Source organism: Jaculus jaculus, chromosome 9, assembly GCF_020740685.1.
Source record: "Jaculus jaculus isolate mJacJac1 chromosome 9, mJacJac1.mat.Y.cur, whole genome shotgun sequence".
In the NCBI taxonomy this organism is placed as follows: Eukaryota; Metazoa; Chordata; class Mammalia; order Rodentia; family Dipodidae; genus Jaculus; species Jaculus jaculus.
In genome coordinates, this window is record NC_059110.1 from 60,438,404 (window position 1) to 60,462,388 (window position 23,985).

Here is a 23,985-nt window from a genome sequence, read left to right on the forward strand (position 1 = left end):
TATATATCTGCAGAATGATCAAAATAGATTATTCTCTCTCGCCATGCACAAGAATTAAGTCCAAGTGGATTAAAGACCTTAACATGAGACCTAAAACTCTGAAACTGCTAGAGGAAAAAGTAGGGGAAACCCTCCAACATATTGGTCTTGGCAAAGGCTTTCTGAATACAACCCCGATTGCTCAGGCAATAAAACCACAGATTAATCACTGGGAACTCATGAAATTACAAAGATTTTGCACTGCAAAGGACACAGTGCAAAAAGCAAAGAGGCAATCTACAGAATGGGAAAAAATCTTCGCCAGCTATATATCTGAAAGAGGATTAATATCTAGGATATACAAAGTACTCAAAAAGTTGAATAATAAGGAATCAAACAAGCCAATCAAAAAATGGGGTATGGAGCTAAATAGACCATTCTCAAAGGAAGAAATATGACTGGCATATAAGCATCTAAGAAAATGTTCTACATCACTAGTCATCAGGGAAATGCAGATTAAAACTACATTGAGATTCCATCTCACTCCTGTCAGATTGGCCACCATCATGAAAACAAATGATCATAAATGTTGGCAGGGATGTGGAAAAAGAGGAACCCTTCTACACTGCTGGTGGGAATGCAATCTGGTCCAGCCATTGTGTAAATCAGTGTGGAGGTTCTGAAAACAGCTAAAGATTGATCTACCATATGACCCAGTTATAGCACTCCTAGGCATATCCGAAGGACTCATCTCATTTCCTTAGAAGTACATGCACAACCATGTTTATTGCTGCTCAATTTATAATAGCTGAGAAATGGAACCAGCCTAGATGTCCCTCAACTGATGAGTGGATAATGAATATATGGCAGATTTATACAATGGTGTTCTACTCAGCAGTAAAGAAAAATGATGTTATGAAATGTGCAGAAAAATGGATGGACCTGGAAAGGATTATACTAAGTGAGGTAACCTAGGCCCAGATAGCCAAGTGCCACATGTTCTCTCTCATATGTGGATCCTAGCTACAGATGACTGGTCTTATGTGTGAGAATGAAAATATTTATTAGCAGAGGCCAGTAAGTTAAAAAGGAGACATAAAGGGGAGGGAAAGGCAGGGACGAGGGTACTTAATAGGTTGATATTGTATATATGTAAGTACAGTGATTGTTATGGGGAGGTAATATGATAGAGAATGGAATTTTAAAGGAGAAAGTGAGGGGGGGGGAAGGAGGGAATTAACACAGGATTTTTTTATAATCATGGAAAATGCTAATAAAAATTTAAAAAAATTCTCTCAAAAATAATAAGTTATCCTATTATCTGGTGCTGACTTCTCTCTCTCTGTTGGAGAACCTGCTTCTTTTTTTCACATGGACTCAGAACCTGAGGAGAAAGTTAGCCCATCACACCTCACCAGGGTCCCAGCTAAAACCATACAGTAATGAGGGAAATGAGCAAAAATGCTGCTTTCTTGGTGAACCTGGCCCCAGCACAAGGGTGAAGGAGATAGACACAGAGAACATTCAACTCCTACCTAACCAGATATCCAGAGACACAGAGGCTCCCAAGACCTAATCCCTGAAGTAGTCCTAAAACAAATCCAATATGGCTCAGGGAAATTCGTGTAAGAGGGGATAGAAAGATTGTTAGAGCTACAAGTTGGATAATTATGTACAGAGACATTGCCTCTCCCTCATAACTAATGGCTACCCCCACAATGCATAAGCTAAATTCCCCAATGAGGAGGGTCCCTTCAGAAAGGGGAGGACGGAGAGGAGGCTAATGATGGTAACAACATGTGCTATTTACATACTGAGTATGTACATAACCAATAAAGAAAAAAAAATAATGAAAATAGTCATGGATTAGAAGGGCCAACATTATATAATTCAGGAATTTTATAGGGTATCTTATAAAAATTGGTGAAGTAATTAAAATTTTATGTGGAATTGTAGAAAAGTAAAACTAAATAAACTTATCTGAAGAACAAAATACTGAACATGGTTTTCAGTCTCACTATAAATATATAGTAATGAATGCAAATGTTGATCACAGAGAAAAAGATACCTAAGCCAATATTAATAATAAGATTGCCCAGAAAGAGTGTCTCTGTTGGATTGGAGAGATGGCTGAACAGATAACGCACTTACCTGAAAAGCCTAACGACCCAGGTTTGAGTCCCCAGTATCCATGCTAGCCTGATGCACAAGAGTTTGTTTACAGTGGCTATAGGCCCTGGCATACGCATTCTATTTCTCTTTCTGTCAACCTCTCTCTCTCATCTAAATAAAAATAAAATATTTTAAAAGAGTGTCTCCATATATTAATTCATGTAATTTAAAAAATTATTTTAAGGAAATTTAAAAGGAAAAGACTGTGCTTGTTTGTCTTAGAATCTCTTCTGAAATTCTACATTACTTCACAATTATAAACACTCATGTACTTTGTACTATTTAGCATGTATAAAGGTGTTTCAGTGTGTGTACATACTTTCTGATTGTTGTGACAAAATGCCTGACAAGATTCAAGTTAAAGAAGAGATGGCTTATTTCAGTTTACAGTTCAGGGCTGCAGTTCACTGGGGGGCAGAGGACTGAGGCAAGATGGCAGGATCAGGAAGCAGTGCTGGTAATGTTGTGTCTGCAATCTAGAAGCACAGAAAGATCAATGGTGCTCCTTGGCCAGCTCTCTCCTTTATATAAAATCTAGGACTCCAGCCCATGGAAAGGTGTTGTTCGTAGTTAAAGTGGATCTTCCCCCCTGAGTTTTAAGTAATCAACGTAATCATTCACAGGCATGCCCAGAGGCTAGTTTCCTAGATGAGTCTAGGTTGTGTCCAATTGACACCTAATACAAACCATCACATCTACATACATGCAAATAAACATGGAGAAATATATGACATGCATAGTTAGATCTCTCTCTCTCTCTCTCTCTCTCTCTCTCTCTCTCTCTCTCTCTCACACACACACACACACACACACACACACATACACACACATCTTCTTTTCTTGGAATTTTGCAGGTCTCCAAGTGGCCCCAATAATGTGACATACCCATACAAAGGAAATTATGAAGAAATAAAAATGAATTAAATACTATGAACAGAACAGCACAGATCTCTTAATGCATCAAAAATTTGATTACAAAGGATTATACTTACGTGAGGTTAAGAGTCAGACAAACCTAATCTATCCTCATCAGAAATCTTATCTATGGCCTTTAGTTAGGCGTTGGCACTCAACTTCAAGGATACAACATCATAAGGACTACAGATTCTCTCTTGCGATGCTGGTCCAGAGGAGACAATACTATCAAAAGATATTTATCTATGAACTTCAACAATATGCACATAACATCTAAATTTGGATTACATCTAAACAACATTTATTAAAATAACCTCCAATTGTTAATTCTAGTGTACAATATGCATTGCTCTGTTTCTGTTATGTATGTGTGTATATGTACACACACATATATGTATGCATGTTATGTTTATATGCAAATATGAAGCAGAAAAATGTATATCTTTACTCTATAATGAAATTGATATTCACTTATGTTAAAGTGTAAATTAGGGCCAAATAGATAGCTTAGCAGTTAAGGTACTTGCCTGTGAGCCCAGCACCCACCTAAGCCAGATGTACAAGTTGGTACATGAGGCTGGAGTTCTTTAGTAGTGGCTGGAAGCTTTGTCATGCCCACTCTCTATCTGCCTTTCTCTTTCTCTCTTTCTTTCAAATAAATAAATAAAACATTAAAAAATGTACTATTAATGAATGTTATTATTTATATACAGACATTTCATATCAATAAATAAATACATAATGATCACTTCTTTTTCATCATGGTAATCTCATTATCACTCAATTCTAAATCTTTGCATTTGTTTCACTTTTGACCTTCACTAATGGGCTTTCTTTGCAATTCAGGCAGTGAATCTTAAACTCCCTCTGCTGGAGCGTCTCTCAGAGTGGTCAATCTAGCTCTAAATAAAGTTCTCCATGCCCAAGTCACAGAAACCATACCAGAATTTGGGCATGTAAAGCTTGGAGCAGAAATAGGTTGGTGGTTAGCCGATATTTTTCCATCTCCTTTCCCCATCTTTAAAAATCTATTTAGGGCTGGAGAGATGGCTTAGCAGTTAAGGCATTTGTCTGCAAAGCCAAAGGATCCCGGTTTGATTCTTCAGGACCTATGTAAGCTAGATGCGCAAGGTGGTACATGCATTTGGAGTTCCTTTGCAGTGGCTGGAGGTGCTGGTGCACCTATTCTCTCTCTCTCTCTCTCTCTTTCTTCTCTCCCTCTCTCAAATAAATAAATAAATAAATAATATTTTAAAAATCTATTGATAGGCAAACTCATGAGAAGGTGATGAGCCTACACTTTGATATGCAATGTAACGGTATGTAAATTACTATCCAGATTTTATTTCTCTCAGGCCCTATGATCTGGCTCCATTCCCAACCTCTGGTTTTTGTTTTCATTTCCCTTCTGCTGATTGTTTCATTGAGTTCCACTTCTGATGCCAGGTGGCCACACCAGCTGAACACTGTGGAGGCTAAAGATACTGAAGGTTGTATAAGCCTCTAATGGTGTACTCTAATGAGGCATCCCTAGCCCAGGGAAGATTATGGATAGCATCAACGTAGACAACCCCACAAAAGTGCTTGAGTCTTCTGATGCATCTGTGGCTGTTCCTCCCAAAAGTGAAACTTTATCAAATGATAAGATAAGACATTTTTTTTCCTCCAGTAGACTTTACACAGGGTAGTATAAAACTGAATTAGTCCTGGAACAAATTCCTTATTCAATTCATTGGAATTAAGTCCTGATTTCAATTTTATAAATTTATATAATGGTCACTTAAGTATTGCCATCATATTTAAAACCATATACTGAAAACTAAAAGTGCACTATATCTCAAGTAATTTCAATATCCATAAATATGTACCATCTATTATTGAGAAAAATACTAGTCTGCCTCATGGCTATTTTACATGTGGGTCACAGGGAATGGTCATTAAATCCAATATATATATGAAATAACTTATGAGCAATATTTCCTAATGAAGTCCACATTCCTCAAGAGGAAAATAGCACTCCATACATACCCATCAATAAATACTGTAGTGGAAACCAAGTGAGTATCCATGTGATGGCTTGCAAATGACAACAGCATTGATGCTACATGCCCTTCCCTTATGCGGCACACTGTTTATCATGTCTCTGATCTCTTATCAAATTTGTGACAATATAGGCAGCATTATGATTAAATTATTATTAAGCTTATTGTTTGAAATAAATTTATATAGAAATAAAATAGTCATATAAATTATAAACAGCAGCATGTATATTTTTAAACTGTTGACATTTTATAACACCTTGCTTAAACTGATCTCATTTGAGTCTTTTAGCACAGTTAATACACACTGGAAATATCCAAATAGTAGTAGGATTAAAGATCTGAGCTCATCCATGCTATTTGACTCATGAAGAATTCTCTAAAAGTGGCACAGCTACACAAAATATGTTAAGAGAGAATCCTCACTATTAGTCATTATTTATTCATTGGAATAAAACTTTATAACTAGAAATTATCTAGTCTGACCTATAAATTTTTTTAAAAAAAAACTTTATTTTAAAATTTTCGTTACAGTTGCTTTTTTTTTTTTTTTTTTTTTTTTTTACTTAACAAGTCTACTGTTTACTTTCTCAGGATTAAAAACTAAACAATTAAGATTTTAAAGAATTAAACAACAAAGGAATGTCAAGGGATGGGCACAACTGTCCCATTCTTAAGGGTGTAATAACTATTCCAGTTTAATGTCTAGCTTCAAAACAAAATCAATTTTCTTACTTCTAAATGAAATAATGTACAACCACCATCTGCATCTATGCGTGTTATAACATTCAAACACAAAGCTTCGTTCTAAGCTTGGTTAAAAAACAGGAATGATGGCCGACCTTAATATGTAGTGTATACCTTACAGGAAATACTGTTAACAATCATAACACAGTAATAATGCCATTAATAGTGAAGTCCTCAATTTAGAATCTGGAACATTCTTCCACCAAGGGGGTAAGGGGAAATTCAGTCCAATGAGTCTGTCTCAGTATCTTCATCTCTTGTTTGCTCCACTTGTATTCTCTTTTCAGTAACTGGATTAATGCTTTGAGCCCAAAATGAGATATATTTTTTATTACTGTAGATTACATGCTGTTTGGTGTTCTGTCTCCATTTGTTCCTCCTGCTTGCGTTTTCCATCTGCTGCTTCTTTCTCATGCTGCCCTTTCAGCATATTCCTTCTGTGAACAGTCTGAAAGTTTCTTCCACCCTTCCTCTTCTTTTCACCTTCTTGATCATCTCCTTCCTGTTCAGAACCAGAGGCTGATGCAACCCCAGTTTTAGGTAATTTTTTCCTTTTTGATTCAACTTCTTTCTTCCCCTCTTTTTTATCTGGTTCTTTTCTTGGCTTATCCTCTTCTTTTTGGCCTTCCTCTTCCTTTTTAAGTTGCTTTTCAGGTTGTTTTTCCACTTGCCCCTTTTTCTTACTTTTAACTTCATCAGCAAACATGTCACTCTCTGAAGGACAAGGCTGTTTTACTATTTTAGGTCTGCCTCTTGGGTTTGGAATCTTGACCTCCGTAGCTGCAGGTCGTCCGCTTTTAGGACTCACTTTCAGATTAACAGATGCTGTTGCTGCTGTAATTTGACATTTTTCAAACTTCACCTTGCAAACAATTATTATATCAATATTATAACACAAAATATAGGATTCAAAAGAGAAAAAAAGTGGGGCACGCACTTTAAATTTTCACTGAAAACACATATAATTGAGAAATAGAGGGTTGGAGAGATGGCTTAGCGGTTAAGCGCTTGCCTGTGAAGCCTAAGGACCCCGGTTCGAGGCTGGATTCCCCAGGTCCCATGTTAGCCAGATGCACAAGGGGGTGCACGCGTCTGGAGTTCGTTTGCAGAGGCTGGAAGCCCTGGCGCGCCCATTCTCTCTCTCCCTCTATCTGTCTTTCTCTCTATGTCTGGAGTAAAAAAGTAGAATTTTATGGTACCATTGCCTTTTGGGTCCAGATTACTGTTTTCCACCCTTCGAGTCCCTCCCCGCCCTCCCATCCATCTTATTGTTTAGTCTATGAGGTGCTTGCTGGGTATGTAAGGCATCTTGGGCAGATTCAGGTTAGGTGTTGCAGATGAGTGATAATAATAATAATTAAAAAAAGAAATAGAGCAATAAAAAGAACTTCTTAAAGAATTTGGAGAAGGAATATTTGATTGTTCAGTGCTATTAAAGTGCTATTAAAGATACATTATCACCATGAATGTTTCAAAATATTTTAGAAAGCAAGAAAAATGAAACATAGAATTCAAGTGGATGAACCAAACCTGTTTTTTTTTTTTTTTAATTTATTTATTTGAGAGCAACAGGCACAGAGAGAAAGATAGGTAGGGAGAGAGAGAGAATGGGCGCGCCAGGGCTTCCAGCCTCTGCAAACGAACTCCAGACGCGTGCGCCCCCTTGTGCATCTGGCTAACGTGGGACCTGGGGAACCGAGCCTCGAACCGGGGTCCTTAGGCTTCACAGGCAAGCGCTTAACTGCTAAGCCATCTCTCCAGCCCCAAACCTGTTTTTATGAAAGAAAACCATTTGATTTTGTTCATTCATCCACTCCTCTCAATACATATCATCACCATCACAATTCTCATGCCATCTCCTCCTTCCCTCCCTCTCTCTTTCCTTCCTCTCCTTTGCTTCTTTCATCTCATGAATTCTTTTCTCCTCATCACTTTCTTGCTCTGGCTTTCATCATCCTAATTTTAAGTAGCAGATTTCCAGCTTTAATTGTACTTCCTATAGAAGCTGATATCCTATGTGCATGGAATATAATTGTGTTGTATCAACTTCTAACAGCAAAATCTTCATAGATATAAATATGGAAGCACTCCATCTCAAACATCTCATAATCAGAACCAATCTCATGGGAAAAGAAGTGAGTCCTGACTTTGCAAATGACCAACATCACAAGTTATAATGAGCTGCTTCCATTGTAAATAGACAAGAATTTGAGTAGATGCTCAATACATGGCTGCTCTTTTTCTACTAAAATTTTCTGTCAAGGATGGATGTACTATTCATACTATAATAAATAATTAAATATAATTTAAACTACTAGAAAAAGGATTGAGGAATTTGAAGGTATAATTCTTAAGTTGTAGAGCCAAGTACCAAGTCAAAGTTTCCCTTGGAGTTACTAAATTCAACTATATCATTAAGGTAATCTCACACTCTGGGAAAAGAATTGAGAAATAGAAAAAGAAGAAAAGAGAAAGGTGAATCAATATTGAAAAATATGATATAGAAACACATTATATGTTGAAGTTAATTTTATAATTAATGTATGGCAGCCATCTTATACTCTACAGAATAGATAATTTATATAATTCTACCAGAGTTTATCATCAATTAAAATTACCTAATCTTATATCCTTTGACATTTTTCTACATTCCTAATTTGCTATTCCACTTATCTTTTGTCATTATTATAATGTTGGTAGCACATGTTTTGTATAAGAAACAGAAAAAGGGGCTGGAGAGATGGTTTAGTGGTTACAGCACTTGCCTTCAAAGCCAAAGGACCCAGGTTCTACTCTCTAGATCCCACATTAGTCAGATTCACAAAGGTGATGAAAACACAAGGTTTCACATGTCCATTAGGTGGCACAAGCACCTGGAGTCCGATTGCCGTGACTGAGGCCCTGGCATGCCAATACTTTCTCTCTCTCTGTGTCGCTCTCTCTAAAATTAAAAAAAAGGAGAGAGAAAGAAGCAGAAAACGTATCTTTGAATTTCACCCTGAGCTGTTTGTAGAAAAATTCAATGGATATGCTAAATAAATACTGCTAGAATAGAGGCCTTAGGTTGTTCCCCAAATTTTAACTGAAAAATACTTCTTTTTTTCAGTTGAATTGTGAACCAATTATACTTTACACAAGTGTGGAAGAACACTGTGCCTTATTTGAATATTATTGATATCTCTCTTTTCTGGATTCATTTCCTTTCTTATAAAATTATGAAGTATTTTTTAAAATATATGTCTTTGGGACTAGCCTTCAAATAACCTAACATTCAATGAAAATATACTTTTCTAGGTTATTTTACTGGAACATTCAGTAGATAATGACAAGTTTCAGGTGCAAGCCTTGCCCTGTATTAATGGTTCACACTTAGTTGTGGTATTTAACTTCTATAAATAAATATTTTCTTTTCTATACTATGGGGTATAACTAGCTATATTTCATAGCATTTATATGCAAACTAAGAAAGGTAGGGCTTCAACATAGCACTTATTTGAGCCTTAATCTACTGGGAGTGACTTGTCATTTTGTTTTGATGCAATAATCCTAAATGGAGAAAGATCCCTGGGTGAGGCCTAATGGAGCTGCACATAAATCCAGAGAACCGAGATGAGGTCTTGTGCTAGAGTCCTCTAGGAGAACCAACCTTCATGAAGCCCTGGACTGCAAGAGTCCACAAGAAGAACCATCTTCCTGCAACACTGGATTTTTCTATTACATAAGAACAGAAAGCACCATCCAGGTACCAGCACTTTGCTATTATTAGTATGCCAGAAAAGTGAGGCTTAAGATTAAGTGACCTGTGCCATTTTCCCATGTCTATATCCTGTTAGGCAAAGTTTTCATCTGTGCCCTGTTCAATTGCCAGTGTTAAATTCCCTATTCAACTCACTCTAGATAGTTTACCAATAATTCCAAGAAAAGATTACAAACAAATCAAACTTGTTTAAACAATGAGATCTTAGGGTTACTATACAAGTCTGAATAAGAGGTTAATTATAGGCATAATTGGTTACTCAAAGTCACCTGCATCACTGAAAAGTCTCACACCCTTATTGACAATAACTCACTATAGCTGCACAATTAAAGATTTCCTGTTTCCTGTCAATTTTCCACTCCTATATACTCTAGTGCACCAATACCACATGAAGGTAAAAAGCAGTGGTAACTGGATTCTCAGATGATGGTCAGGTGAACTTTCTGCCTCCTTCTACAATAAATGTTAGGAGTGTCACCACGCTTTTTGATGGACTTTGTTGTCACTGCTCTAATTTCATGTGGCTATGAGTGTGAGAATAGGTACTTTGTAGGTCACCATTGATACTCTGCTTCAGGATGGTGACTGGTCATGCAACTCCAAGGGAAATTACTCTACCAAAACAGGTGCCAATCTTTCTTTACTAAATAAATCAGCAGGAATCACTCAATGCTGTTCCATCTCTGTAGAGCTGAGTAGTCAATGTTTCTTTTTTTTAAGTCTTCATGGTATTATAGTATATTTATAAAAAAACAGCTACTGTGGTGGTTTAATTCAGGTGTCCCCCATAAACTTAGCTGTTCTGAATGCTAGGCTCCCAGCTGATGGAGATTTGGAAATTAAAGCCTTCTGGAGGCAGTTTATTGTTGGGGATGGGCTTATGGGTATTATAGCTAGTATCCCCTCACCAGTGTTTGGCACACTCTCCTGTTGCTGTTGTCCACCCTATGTTGGCCAGGGGCTGATATCCACTCTCTGCTAATGCCATCACTTTCCCTGTCATTATGGAGCTTCCCCGCAAGTCTGTAAGCCAAAATAAGCCTCTCTTTATCGCAAACTGCTCTTGGTTGCTTGATTTCTGCCTGCAATGTGTACCTGACTGCAACAGCTCTCTTTTGATACCTAAAAGAATGTATCCCAGGGCTTTTAGTCAGATAATCTTAGTGTCAGGGAGATATTGTATACATAGAAATTACTGGGGTGCAAGTAGCCCAGTACACATTTAATTTATATTTCATTAATATTTTAAATTTTATTAACAGGGAGAGAAAAATGCTATGTGAACTAAAGTCAGAGAAGGGTCATGATGTATATGTTCCAGCCGATCTTTTGTTATATTGAGGTACTGAACTCTGTTCTGAAGGAACAAACTCATTAAACAATCAAAACCTCTCCATGCCTGACCTCCTAAAAGTGGGTATATTTCATAACTCCCCAAATATGCATCCTCTCAAAATATTCATCCTTATAATTTCAGAGTGTTTTACAAACTATTTTTTGAGGACTTGAATATATGAACATACTACAAAATGGTCCTCTCCCTGACTCCCAATCAACTGAGGACCCTCTTCAGTGGGGTTAATTACTGTGGAGTCATGAATGCACCAGTCATTAAGCTTTTGTGAGGGGAAGACTAAATTCCTTTGCTTTAAATTTACCAGCAATGTAAAATATCTTATAAGTCAAGGTACATAAACAACTCAACATTGGTTCCATCTCAGTTGATTTGCTACAACTATTATTTTTTCAGAGTTTTCATAAAAATATACTTAAAAGAAATATATGTTCCTATAGTTCTGAAGGGCAAATCTTCAAGATAAAGGTATTGACAAGTTTTATTTCCTCTGTGACTTTTCTTTTTACTCTCATATGGCCATTTGTCTGTGTACATGACTGTATCTCAATTTCTTCTCCCAAGGTACTGCTCACTTTAGCCTAGTTCTTATATATACACCTGCTTTTAACTTAATCAGTTCTTTAAGGCTTTACAAATACATGCCTCCTGAGGTACTTGTAAGGAATTCAATATATGAATTTGAGGTGAATATAATGCCTTCTCACAACAGTATGATCCTTGGGGATCTCAAAATTTAATTAATTTCATGCATTATTAGCTATTTTTTTCCTATTGTTGAGACCAAATACCTGGCAAAACTCATCTTAATGGAGAACAGATTTAGTTTTGTTTACCATCTGAAGATGTAGATCATCCTGGTAGGGTAAGTGCAGGAGTGTGGGTGGCTAGTAACAGGGTGTTGCTACTCGAGAAGCAAAGAGATGAACTGGCTCCTTTATTTCCCCTGTTTTATTGATTTTAGTGACACAGTAAATAGGATGATGCCACCAAAATTCAGGATAAACCTCCCATCTTCAGCTAAATGTCTCTGGAAGTATGCTTAGAGTCATAACCAGAGATTTGTGTCCTAAGTGATCCTGAATATGAGCAACTTGTTAATGGTGACCAGTAAGCCCATATACCCACTCCCCAGTGGGTTCTAAGTGATCCCAGGAAACAGAGGATTGTTACAGTCTTATTCCAACCCCAAGAGGAAAAAAAAAAAAAACATAAAAATACATCAATTTCCAATAACTACATTGGTTATAAAAAAGTATTTTATTTCTAAATTTAAGGGCTAATGTTATCGATGACCTTCATCCTGCTTCAATAAGGCCCAGGAGGGTGGCAGCAGGGAAACTTGCCTTTGGATTACTATGTCCAGAATGTCTGTCAGGGTAAAGTTTCTGAAAGCCATTGTCTCTGAGATTATTTTCAATTTGGAGATGATTTTATAATTATAATTAGATTATTTGTATATAACTAAATGATGTGCATGTGTTTTGCTATTTGTCAAAAGGGGAGAATTTCAATATCATTTTATATATAGTAAAGATATGTTTTGTACCTTGTTGACCACAAAAAAATTGAAAAAGTGGTAGCCATTTACTGACTTATCAATAATTCTCATGTAAAAATACCAAAATTTCTCTTGGTTTTCATTTTTTTTTTTCTCCTGTCCTCATGTCTCTGGCACCTACTTGAGGAACTGAGAGATTCTTTATTATTAAAATCATCCTCAGATTCTCCAGTGAGTGAGTATTTTAAATTGCTGTGGTAGTTTAATGTGTATCAATCTTTAAACATAACGAATTTACTTACCAGGGAGCTCTCAAGCTGTTGTTGATTTGGAAACCACCTGAGGTCCTCTGTTCTGCTTCTGCCCATTCACCTTTCAATGCTTCAAGCAGTGAGCAGTTTTGTTTTCTCACCACTTCCTCCCAAACAGAGGCACATGGCTCCCATTCACTTTCTTTGTCTATCAATTTGTGCTTTCAGGAATAGCTTCCACTTGACTTCCTTGGAATTAAATCTGCTCTATCTTCTGTTTCTTTCCATCTTTATTTCATTTCTGAGTAGGACAGTCAACTTGGTATGTCCTGTTCATTACTTTTTTTTTGCCTTCTAGAATGGACATATATATATTTTTTAATTTACATTTTTCAATTTATTATTTAGTAATATTTCCCAGTAAGTGATATGAAATTAAAAAATATTGCATACTAAATCATACAGTTTGACATATCAAATCAGATCATCTTCCCCCCACTGATTTATCACCTGAAATGTAGGAAGCAACTCAGAAATACTGGTGAGTAAAACTTTCTGTTAAGTATTAAAGAAAGAAAAGCTTATTAACAAAATCAAAGCTAATGGCACTTTCTTCCTCAGCAGGACACAGGGAGTTACAATGTACAAGAAAAGTGGAGATGCATATGATATCAAATGACACAGTGTTCAACTCCAAATCAATGTTGAGGGGAAGTACACACGTAAAGACTTTTTCACACAAGAATACACAAACTTTAATGTACATATGCACCACAGGAAATGCTGTCTGTCGGAAAAGATGAAAAAATCAAGAACCTAAAATTTGGGTAGTGAAACATTAAAATACAGTTGCATTCCTACAGAAGGTTAGAAAAACTCTAAACATAAGGAAATTATAAAATTACAGGCAGAAAAGATTGCAGATGAAAATAAAATTTACCATCATCTGTAACTTCATTTCCAAAATAAATAATTTGATTTTAGGACATAATGGAAAGAGAGATAATAGTATATTAAAAATTAAAATCCTCATTTTTAGCAAAGAGAACCACAATTATAATGACTCCTAATGTAAAAAATATAAATAAAATATGCCTAGTTTTGATTTTAAAGTAAATATGACTACTAGTAATATGATTTAAAAAGATATAAAACTAAAAAGAAGGTAATCAAGACATGAAGTCAAAATCAGAAAAAAGAAGCAAATTATGGGAATATAAAACATAATTGCACCAAAGATAGTCAAATCACAGTTGGATTAAATCATTTTCAGTACAAATATTCTGAAACAAATTAGTTTCAGTGCAAACACTCCTTTTTCAGTTAATAATTTATAAATCATGTGAATTTTATATATAAGAGCTGAAACAAAATGAGTTAGAAAGTTAAAAGGCAAAATAATGCTTCCTGATTGACCTGTCCCTGGATCCCCAACTCCCACATTCCCTGCTCCAGAAGGTATGCAGGCAGAGTGAGTAGGCCAGAGTTCCTGGTTTGTTCCCTAGTTTCCAGATCTCAGTACCCCTGCTGCTGGATTGGGGTGGCACAGACCCTGCCTGTGTGCTCCAGAAGTAGGCTTTTTGTTCCACCTTCATGACTGACCTGCTCCTGGGTCCCCAACTCCCAGATCCTCTGCTCTAGAGGGTGTGTATGCAGAATGACTAGGCCAGAGATTCTGGTTCTGATTCCTTCCTCCTCTTCCAGGTCCCTAGTCCCAGTGCCCATGCTGCTGGCTTGGGGCAGCATGGACTCTGCATATGTGCTGCAGAAGCAGGCTTTTTGCTTTAGCTTCTGATTGACCAGTCCCTGGGTCCTCCACTCCCAGTTTACCTGATCCAAATGGTGCATAGGCCACTGTGGGAGCTGGCCTCTTGCTTTGGGCTCCTCAGTTTCCTTGCTCCTGATTCCACAACCCAAGGTTCCCATGTGCTGAAGAGTGTGTACAAGTGGAGAAAGTAGGCCTGAGCTCCCAGTTCCCCACCTCCCAGTTCCTCAGATACCCTAGGTGAAATTGCAACCTCCCCAGTCTGTGCATCTGCAAATATAACCCTATCCTACTCCAATAAGAACACTTATTAAAGATCCTACAAGGAAAAATGCTTGCTTTCTTCTCAATAAAATAAGACTTTTACCCCAAGATTCATAGACCATAATACAAAAAACCAATGAAAGTCAGGAAAATGAGACATCTTCAATAAGGATGTCTAGTCCCACATTGGAAACCTCCAGTGAAAATATAGAGAAAACCACAGAAATGGATTGGGAAAATGGAAACTGAACAAGTATGTAACCCTGAAGAAGAGAATTGCAGAACTGGAAGCCAATCATCAAAAAAAAAAAATAAATAAATAAAATAAAAATAAAAATAAAAATAAAAATAAATAAATAAATAAACCAATTCCACTGGGCATGGTAGTTGTAATGGTTTGATTCAGGTGGCCCCCATAAACTTCGGTGTTCTGAATGCCAGGTTCCCAGCTGATGGAGATTGGGAATTAATGCCTTCTGGAGACGGTGTACTGTTGGGGGGTTGGGCTTCTGGGTAGTATAGCCAGTTTCCCCTTGCCAATGTTTGTCATGCTCTCTTGTTGCTACTGTTTTTTTTAATATAATTTTATTTTTTTGTTTATTTTTACTTATTTGAGAGCAAGAGAGAGATCGAGAGAGAGAGAGAGAGAGAGAGAGAGAGAGAGAGAGAGAGAGAGGCAGATAGAGAGAGAGAACGGGCGCGCCGGGTCCTCCAGCCACTGCAAACTGAACTCCAGGTGCATGTGCCCCCTTGTGCATCTGGCTAACATGAGTCCTGGAGAATTGAGCCTTGAACCAGGGTCTTCAGGCTTCACAGGCAAGCGCTTAACCACTAAGCCATCTCTCCAGCCCCAACTACTGTTTACCTTATATTGGCCAGGGGATGATGTCTACCCTCTGCTCATGCCATCATTTTCTCCTGCCATCATAAAGCTTCTCCTAGAGTCTGTAAGCCAAAATAAACCTTTTCCCCACAAGCTTCTCCTGGTCATGTGATTTCTGCTAGCAGTGTGAACCTGATGGGAACAGTAATAGTTGGCAGTATGGAGTGGTATTGCTGCTAGACACCTGACTGTGGCATTGGCATTTTGGAGCTGATTTTTCAAGAAGAATGTGGAAGGATATTAAATCTTGGCCCAAGAGATGTCCTTCAAGTTTTAATTAAAGATTGATGGATTATTCTGGTCAAAGTTGAAAAAAGTGAATGCATTAAGAACTATGGACTGTGAGGTTTGGCTTATGAGGGTAAGAAAGAGCTTTGTCTGGGCTGGGCTAGAAGCAGTTTGTGTGAGAGGTTTGATGTTATGACAATGTTCTGAGAAGTGCAGGGTTGCATTGCATACAAATGAACTGGTGTAAGGAGAGAGCTATGGCACAGAAATGAAATCTTTGTGCCTAAACTGCTACCCGTTCACCTGAAATTGTTTGAGAGATTACAACCATTGCAATTGGACCAGCTGACCTGCACTGGGGCACCAGGGAGTATGTAGACCCTTTTGAAGGGGTCTTAGTGCTCAAGGAGTGTCCTGTTCTTCAAAGTTAGCCTTATTCCCCCTAGATTAACAAATTGGCATGCTACCTGGTATTGCGGTGTATAACAAGTGCAGGAAAGAGAAGGTCATTGAGTTGCAGCATGGTTTTGTGTTTTGGAAACAGCTATGGAGAGTATGAAGCAAGTTTCTGGATGCCTGCCTGAAGACCCTGCAGAGCCATGAGGATGAATAGTGGATTGCAGTGGAGACCCAGTGATGATGCCAGGACCATAAAATGGCTGCTAAGGAAAGCTTCCAAGTCCAGATGAAGTTTTCCAGGACTGTGAGTAGCTTAGCTGGAAGGGTGTTATTGGAACTCCAGAGACTTGTTGCTGGTTAGAATCATCATTTGGAGATTCATCACTGGCTAGAGTTGTTAGACTTAAGTTTGATATTTGCCCTGTTTAAATCTTATATTGACTTAATATTTCTTTGCTATGCTCAATTCCATCTTTTTCACTGTGTTTATTCTGTGCAATTATTGTTTTTTGGGGTGGGGGATTTTTTGGTACTATGGCTTATTTAAAAGACCTTGGACTATGGGGGTGTTTGAACATCATTAGAATTGATAAAACTGTGGGGACTTTTAAAGTTGGATTGAATGCATTGCATTTTACATCATGGATGGTTTTCAGTTTATGGGGGCCAAGAGCAGAATGTGGTGGTTTGATTCAAGTGTCCCCCATAAATTTAGAGAGTTCTGAGTGCTAGGTTTCCAGGTGATGGAGATTTGGAAATTAATGCCTCCTGGAAAAAGTCTGATGTTGAAGGAAGGCTTATGGGCAATATAGCCAGTTTCTCCTTGTCAGTGTTTGGGACACTCTCCTGTTCTTGTTGTCCACCTAATATTGATGAGGAGGTGATGTCCACCCTCTGCTCATGCCAAAATGAAGCTCTTCAACCCGCCTCCCAACAAGCTGCTCTTGGTTGGGTGATTTATATCAGCAATGCAAACCTAACTTCAACAGTGATGCATGACATTGATCTCAGCACTTGGAAGGCAAAGGTATAAGGATTGCCATTGTTTGAGTCCATCCTGAAACTACATAGTGAAATCTATATCAGCTTGGACTAGAGCAAGACATGACCTCAAAAACAAACAAAAAAAATTATATAAATGAAATTGAATAGAGACAACTCTTATAGCACCCAGATTTTATCACTAGACTTAACTTAATTGAAGCAAACCAGAGTGGCCTCAAAAGAGAGATGAATGATTTAAAGTTATGCCATCAAATAGAGGTTCTTAATAACCAGCTTATTAAGACATACACTCTCCTGTTCTTGTTGTCCACCTAATATTGATGAGGAGGTGATGTCCACCCTCTGCTCATGCCAAAATGAAGCTCTTCAACCCGCCTCCCAACAAGCTGCTCTTGGTTGGGTGATTTATATCAGCAATGCAAACCTAACTTCAACAGTGATGCATGACATTGATCTCAGCACTTGGAAGGCAAAGGTATAAGGATTGCCATTGTTTGAGTCCATCCTGAAACTACATAGTGAAATCTATATCAGCTTGGACTAGAGCAAGACATGACCTCAAAAACAAACAAAAAAAATTATATAAATGAAATTGAATAGAGACAACTCTTATAGCACCCAGATTTTATCACTAGACTTAACTTAATTGAAGCAAACCAGAGTGGCCTCAAAAGAGAGATGAATGATTTAAAGTTATGCCATCAAATAGAGGTTCTTAATAACCAGCTTATTAAGACATACACTCTCCTGTTCTTGTTGTCCACCTAATATTGATGAGGAGGTGATGTCCACCCTCTGCTCATGCCAAAATGAAGCTCTTCAACCCGCCTCCCAACAAGCTGCTCTTGGTTGGGTGATTTATATCAGCAATGCAAACCTAACTTCAACAGTGATGCATGACATTGATCTCAGCACTTGGAAGGCAAAGGTATAAGGATTGCCATTGTTTGAGTCCATCCTGAAACTACATAGTGAAATCTATATCAGCTTGGACTAGAGCAAGACATGACCTCAAAAACAAACAAAAAAAATTATATAAATGAAATTGAATAGAGACAACTCTTATAGCACCCAGATTTTATCACTAGACTTAACTTAATTGAAGCAAACCAGAGTGGCCTCAAAAGAGAGATGAATGATTTAAAGTTATGCCATCAAATAGAGGTTCTTAATAACCAGCTTATTAAGACATGATCAAATGCAAGAATGAATTAAAGGAATCGTCAAAAAAATCAGATATTTAACTGAAGTAATACCTCAAAAAAAGAGAGATGGAAAGGGCTGGAGAGATGGCTTAGTGGTTAAGCACTTGCCTGTGAAGCCTAAGAACCCCAGTTCAAGGCTCAATTCCAGGACCCACATAAGCCAGATGCACATGGTGGCACATGCATCTGGAATTCAATTGCAATGGCTGGAGGCCCTGGCATGCCCATTCTCTCTATCTGCCTCTTTCCCTCTCTGTCTGTCTGTTGCTCTCAAATAGATAAATAAAAATAAACAAGAGAGAGAAAGATAGAGAGAGAGAGAGGGAGGGAGGGAGAAATGCAAAAGAAAAAGAAAACAAAAATCAAATAGGGCTCTTACAAATTTCTCTAGAACCCCTTGTTAATAGTCACTTATGTAGAGGACAGAACCTCTGAGCTGGAAGAAAAGAAAAAATAAATTGATTGTAAATTCAAAAAAATCATGCAAACCGAATATGAGGGACCTGCACAATACTCTAAAACAACCAAATATCCAGATCATGGGTATACCAGAAGGGGAAGAAATTCATGAACTATTGAAGAAAATTCTTCCAATCTCACAAAAAGGAGGGCCATCCAGATACAAGAAGCTAACAGAACACCAAATAGAAAGGACTAAAAAAGAGTCTTCAAGTAACAACATAGTTAAACCTCTAAACAATGAAAACAAAGAAAGAGTGCTAAAAGAAGCAAGACAGAATCAACTTACTACATGCAAAGCAAATCCCATCAGTTTCCTCAGATTTCTCAACCTTGAAAGCTAGGAGGGCCTGGAATGCAACACTTTAAAGTCTAATAACCTATTGCTTCCCACCCAAACTACTGTGCCCAATGAAAGTATCCCTCATAATAGATGGTGAAGGGAAATTTTTCCATGATAAAAAGTCAGCTTTAAGATTATTTGAACACAAAGCCAAACCTACAGAGAATACTTCAAGGAATACTCCACACAGAAGAGTCAAGCAACCAATCTCAAGAGCCTACAAAATAAACCCAACTAGAGCAGACTCAAAAAAGGTTAAAAGTGGGCTGGAGAGATGGCTTAGCGGTTAAGCGCTTGCCTGTGAAGCCTAAGGACCCCGGCTCGAGGCTCGGTTCCCCAGGTCCCACGTTAGCCAGATGCACAAGGGGGCGCACGCGTCTGGAGTTCGTTTGCAGAGGCTGGAAGCCCTGGCGCGCCCATTCTCTCTCTCCCTCTATCTGTCTTTCTCTCTGTGTCTGTCGCTCTCAAACAAATAAATAAAAAAAATTTTTAAAAAAAAGGTTAAAATAAGACTATGTAGTTTGGGTTTTAAAATTATAAATTTTATACCTAAGGTGTTGAGAGGGGGGTAGAGTTAGGGTGACTGGACTCCTAAAGGTGAAAAGCTCAGGAACATTTGCACTTGCTAGAAATCAATGATCTGAGTACACTGCTTTTCCACAAACAACCAGAACCCCTCCTGGGAGGTAGGTCTTTCACAGGATTTAAACATTGTGGTTGGTCAAGTTCAGTCCCCAGAAACTTGATGCCAGAGCTATCCTCTTCCTGAGGCAGCCTCTATCTCTAACCAACCAGCTCCCCCTCTGGTTCATCTGAGCCAGAAGACAGTCTGCCCCCATAAGGTCATAAATACCTTTACAAGAAGAAGGCAGTCTCACTGATCACTTGGGAACTTCCAGCTGTGGGTAAGTTTTTCCCTCTGCTGGGCCTGGGCTGACTCAGCAGAAGGGCTCAGCCTGGACCCTGCCCAGGCCCAGCAGGGAGGGGCCCCTAACCCTTACTCTTCACATTAGTTCTTTATCCCTTTCACCACCCCCACATGGCTGGAGCTCCCTGAACTTTCTTTTCTCTTTTCTTTCCATGCTTTTTTTTTTTTTTAATTTATTAGTTTTCTTTTCAGTAAATACAGGCAGTTTGGTACCATTATTAAGGCTCATCTGTGATCTACCCCCTCCCATTAGACCCTCCTTGTTAATGAAAATGGGTCGTGCATTGTGGAGTTAGCCCCCAGTTATTGGTATGATAAATGTCTCTGCAAATCATGACCCAACATGTGACTCTGACATTCTTTCCGCCCCCTCTTCCACAAAATTTCCCTGAGCCATGTTGGGTTCATTTTTGGTCTGCTTCAGTGCTGAGGTGTTGGGGGCCTCTGAGGCTCTGGCTCTCTGATTTGGTAGGAGTTGATTTTTCTCTGTGTTGGTCTCCTTCCCCTTTGTGCTGGTATCCAGTTCACAGGAAAACATCACCCTTGCTTATTTCGCCAGTTGTCCTTATTCTCAGCGAACTTCCCCAATCACAGAAAAAAAATCGACACATAGTCTCACTCATCTGCAACACCTAACCTGAATCTGCCCAAGATGCCTTACATACCCAGCAAGCACCTCATAGACTAGACAATAAGATGGATGGGAGGGAGGGGAGGGAATCGAAGGGTGGAAAACAGTAATCTGGACCCAAAAGGCAATGGTACCATAAAATTCTACTTCCTAAAAGACAGACCAAATGGCTGAATCTTTCCATGCTTTTTTACTCCAGACCCTACACATGGGATATCTAGCCACATGGATGCCTTTCCTTGGCTCTCTACTTCTCTCAACAAATATAATAATTTCATAATTATCCATTCCAGCTTTATTTTATATTCAATTCTTTTATTAAAATTAAAAACAAACCTAGGCTTTAGGGTGCAAGGGCTTTCCTTGACCTTTGGCACCCCATTACGATATGATGGTTAAGTTTTGTGGCAACTTTATCTGTTTAGGAATCCACAGACATTCCTCATAAACTGGTCTCTGAGGTTGCTTCCAGGAAGGATTAACTGAAGGATGAAGTCCTCTCCCCTTCCCCACCAGGTGAGCCCTTCCTCCAGAGTTGGTGGCCTCTACTGGAGTGGAAATCCGAGAAAGAAAGCCTCCCACTGGCTGCTGGTACTGCTTTCTGCTTTCCAGTGTGGACTGAAGACCAGGGGCTTCCCAGGAAGCCTCCAGCCCTTCAGTGTTGGATGGAAGTGCTGGGGCAATATAGCCTTGTGGACTGAACGACTACCAGGTTCCTTGACTCTCAGGCCTGCAAACTGCTATTGTTGGATTGCTGGAAACTAATCCAACAAACTCCCTTTTAATACAATTCATTCTATTGGTTCTGTTCCATTAGAGAACCCTGACTAATACACCAGGCAACAACACATATGAATTATGTGAACATGGGTTATTTAATTTCCCTTTTGCTGATTTATCCTTCCTAAAAGTTGTAAGTTCCATAGAAGCAAAGTTAGGTTTCTACACTTTGAGTTGGCAAAACATACAAAGAGATAAAAAGCGGAAAAACCTCATGATAGAGTTAGCAATCACAATGTCTTCTCAGACAAACTTTCTGAATTTTTTTTTAATCTCAGCTCCATCATTTGGGTAAGGAATTTATTGTTTGATTCATTTCCCTTGTAAAATATCAATGGTAATAGTGCTATCATGGAGAATTATTGTGAATATGAATTCCCTATGACTTTAGAATGCATGGTATATGGCAACTTTCCAGAAATGGTTATGTAACCTGTTTATGCTCATAGAATAGAAATAGAAACTGAGACAAACACATTAAGTAACTTGCTTAATATCATCAACCATCACAAAAACAATTTTATCAGCACTCAGGAGGCTGATGTAGCAGTATTTCTATAGGTTTGCAGTTAGCCTGAATTACCTAGATCGTTCCAGGCCATGTTAGACATAATAGCAATATTGTACTCAAAAAAAAGCCAAAGCAAAATAAAAAGCCAAAGTAAAATGCCATCACCACAAAACAAACACAATAAAGAATAGTTTGTGTATGAACCAAACACTGTGACTTCACAAGGTGCAATCATAATTTTTGCAACATGCTTCCCATACATACGAAGTGGTTATTACAGTGTTAGTGGTCAGATATGGCACTTGAGGATGGCCTTGGGCTTTATTCCAGGAACTACAGGAACAAGAAGGAATAGGCAAAGAATGCTTATTTCTCGCATAATTTACAGTAGTTAAAATTAGCATAGTTTATATACATATATCACATTTATTCTATCAGTCTGATTTCAATTTATAGAAAAGAACATTGAGCCCATAGAAAGCATGCTTCATTTATGGATGAGCCTAAAATTAACATTCAAATCTGTCCAAACTCAAAGGCTGGGACTTTCTGCAAAAATATAACAATGTTTTGGTTAGCTCATGTTTGCACTGATGGTATCTGTTTTCCCCCAACATGCTCTCCATGCTAGGTAGTAAGAGGAAGAGACTTGAGACTTGTTACTTACTTGTCATAGAAAATTGTCAATAGTTAGTTTCCATTGTCTTGGTTTGTCTCTGCCAGTCTTAATTGCCAAGAAAGGTAAAGTGAGAGTTAAATCAGCAGCATCCCTGCCCCTTCCTGAGAAAATGAGTATTTCTCCCCCAAAATTAAACACACACCTGATCCAATGGTTCTCAGAGTCCACTGATTTGATAGTGCCAAAGTGTATTTATATTGGCAGGAAATTACCCTTAGTTTTTCTAGGACTTTGACGGCAGGTTACTGTACTATTCTGATGCCCAGTGTTTGATGGCTCAGGATCTGTGGGGTAGTCCTTCCAAAGCCTTACTGTCTGTGTTTCAGTCTTGGGTAAGCATTAGCACTACATGCAGAAAATTTGGGGTTGCATTTGTTAGCTGGCTATCAAGCTTTCAACTCGTTTTTCTGCTACCAACACTCATATTTTCTTTTGGTAAAATTATTTCTTTATAATTTTGTTTCAGTTGGGTTTGGACTCTCTCCTACCTTATGAGATGATCTCTGATTAGCTTAATTATTTTTTTGTATTCTTTCTTTTCTGTCAATGCAAATTGGCTCAGGAACAGATGATAAATTCAAGGAGAGCCAGTGAAGAGACAGAAGTTGTTTTCACTCTTCTCCTGGAGCTGAAATGGTAAATTTCAGATATCTGGTGTCTGAAAATGAAATTGATCTGTCAACACATAGTGGAGGTAAAATTGAGATACTGCATTGACCCTCATAGAGACTGCTCTTATCTCAACTGGTTCACTTTTTGTAGCCAACATTTATCACTCATGATTGAGGATGTTGGTTTGTATTGTGTCTTGTATAACTTAGAGATATATAGAGAAACTTAAAGAATACTGCACACTGTCTTCACTTTGGAGATTTAAAATTTTTTTTTCCTTTAATTGCCAACTTCTATACTTACAGTCAATAAACCAAGATATTTCCCTTCTCTCCCCTACTTTCCCCTTCACAACTCTGTTCTCCATCACATTCCCTCCCTTTCTCCCTTAGACTGTCTTAATTTGATGTTACCATCTTTTTCTCCTATTATGAGGGTCTTGTGTAGGTGTCGCTAGGCACTGTGAGGTCATGGATATGGAGAAATTTTATATGATTTAGAAATGAAAATTCTAATGGTTCTTATGGCAAAATTAATTTAATATCATAAAAATTAAAAGCATAATTAATGGAATCAAG

General features: G+C 38.1%; 1 protein-coding gene across 1 annotated transcript; it reads right to left on the reverse strand.

Annotated features, from left to right (window-relative positions):
• Positions 1 to 5,934: 5,934 nt before the first annotated feature.
• On the reverse strand, positions 5,935 to 14,641 carry LOC101610253 (PC4 and SFRS1-interacting protein-like). The gene is made up of 3 exons (XM_045159514.1): positions 14,318 to 14,641; positions 6,188 to 6,714; positions 5,935 to 6,153 (listed from the first exon to the last, which is right to left on the reverse strand). Exons 1-3 carry the CDS (start codon positions 14,639 to 14,641, stop codon positions 6,075 to 6,077), a joined length of 930 nt encoding a protein of 309 aa, XP_045015449.1. The 3' UTR covers positions 5,935 to 6,074.
• Positions 14,642 to 23,985: the final 9,344 nt, after the last annotated feature.

Excerpts from the sequence above, each read along its gene's own strand:
- LOC101610253 (XM_045159514.1), bottom strand. The coding sequence starts at position 14,641 with ATGGGAACCTTGGGTTGTGGAATCAGGAGCAAGGAAACTGAGGAGCCC. Across the intron at positions 6,715-14,317 it reads AGTTGGGGACCCAGGAGCAG|GTGAAGTTTGAAAAATGTCA; the intron begins GTCAGTCATGAA and ends ATTGTTTGCAAG. Across the intron at positions 6,154-6,187 it reads CAAACAGCATGTAATCTACA|CATTAATCCAGTTACTGAAA; the intron begins GTAATAAAAAAT and ends TTGGGCTCAAAG.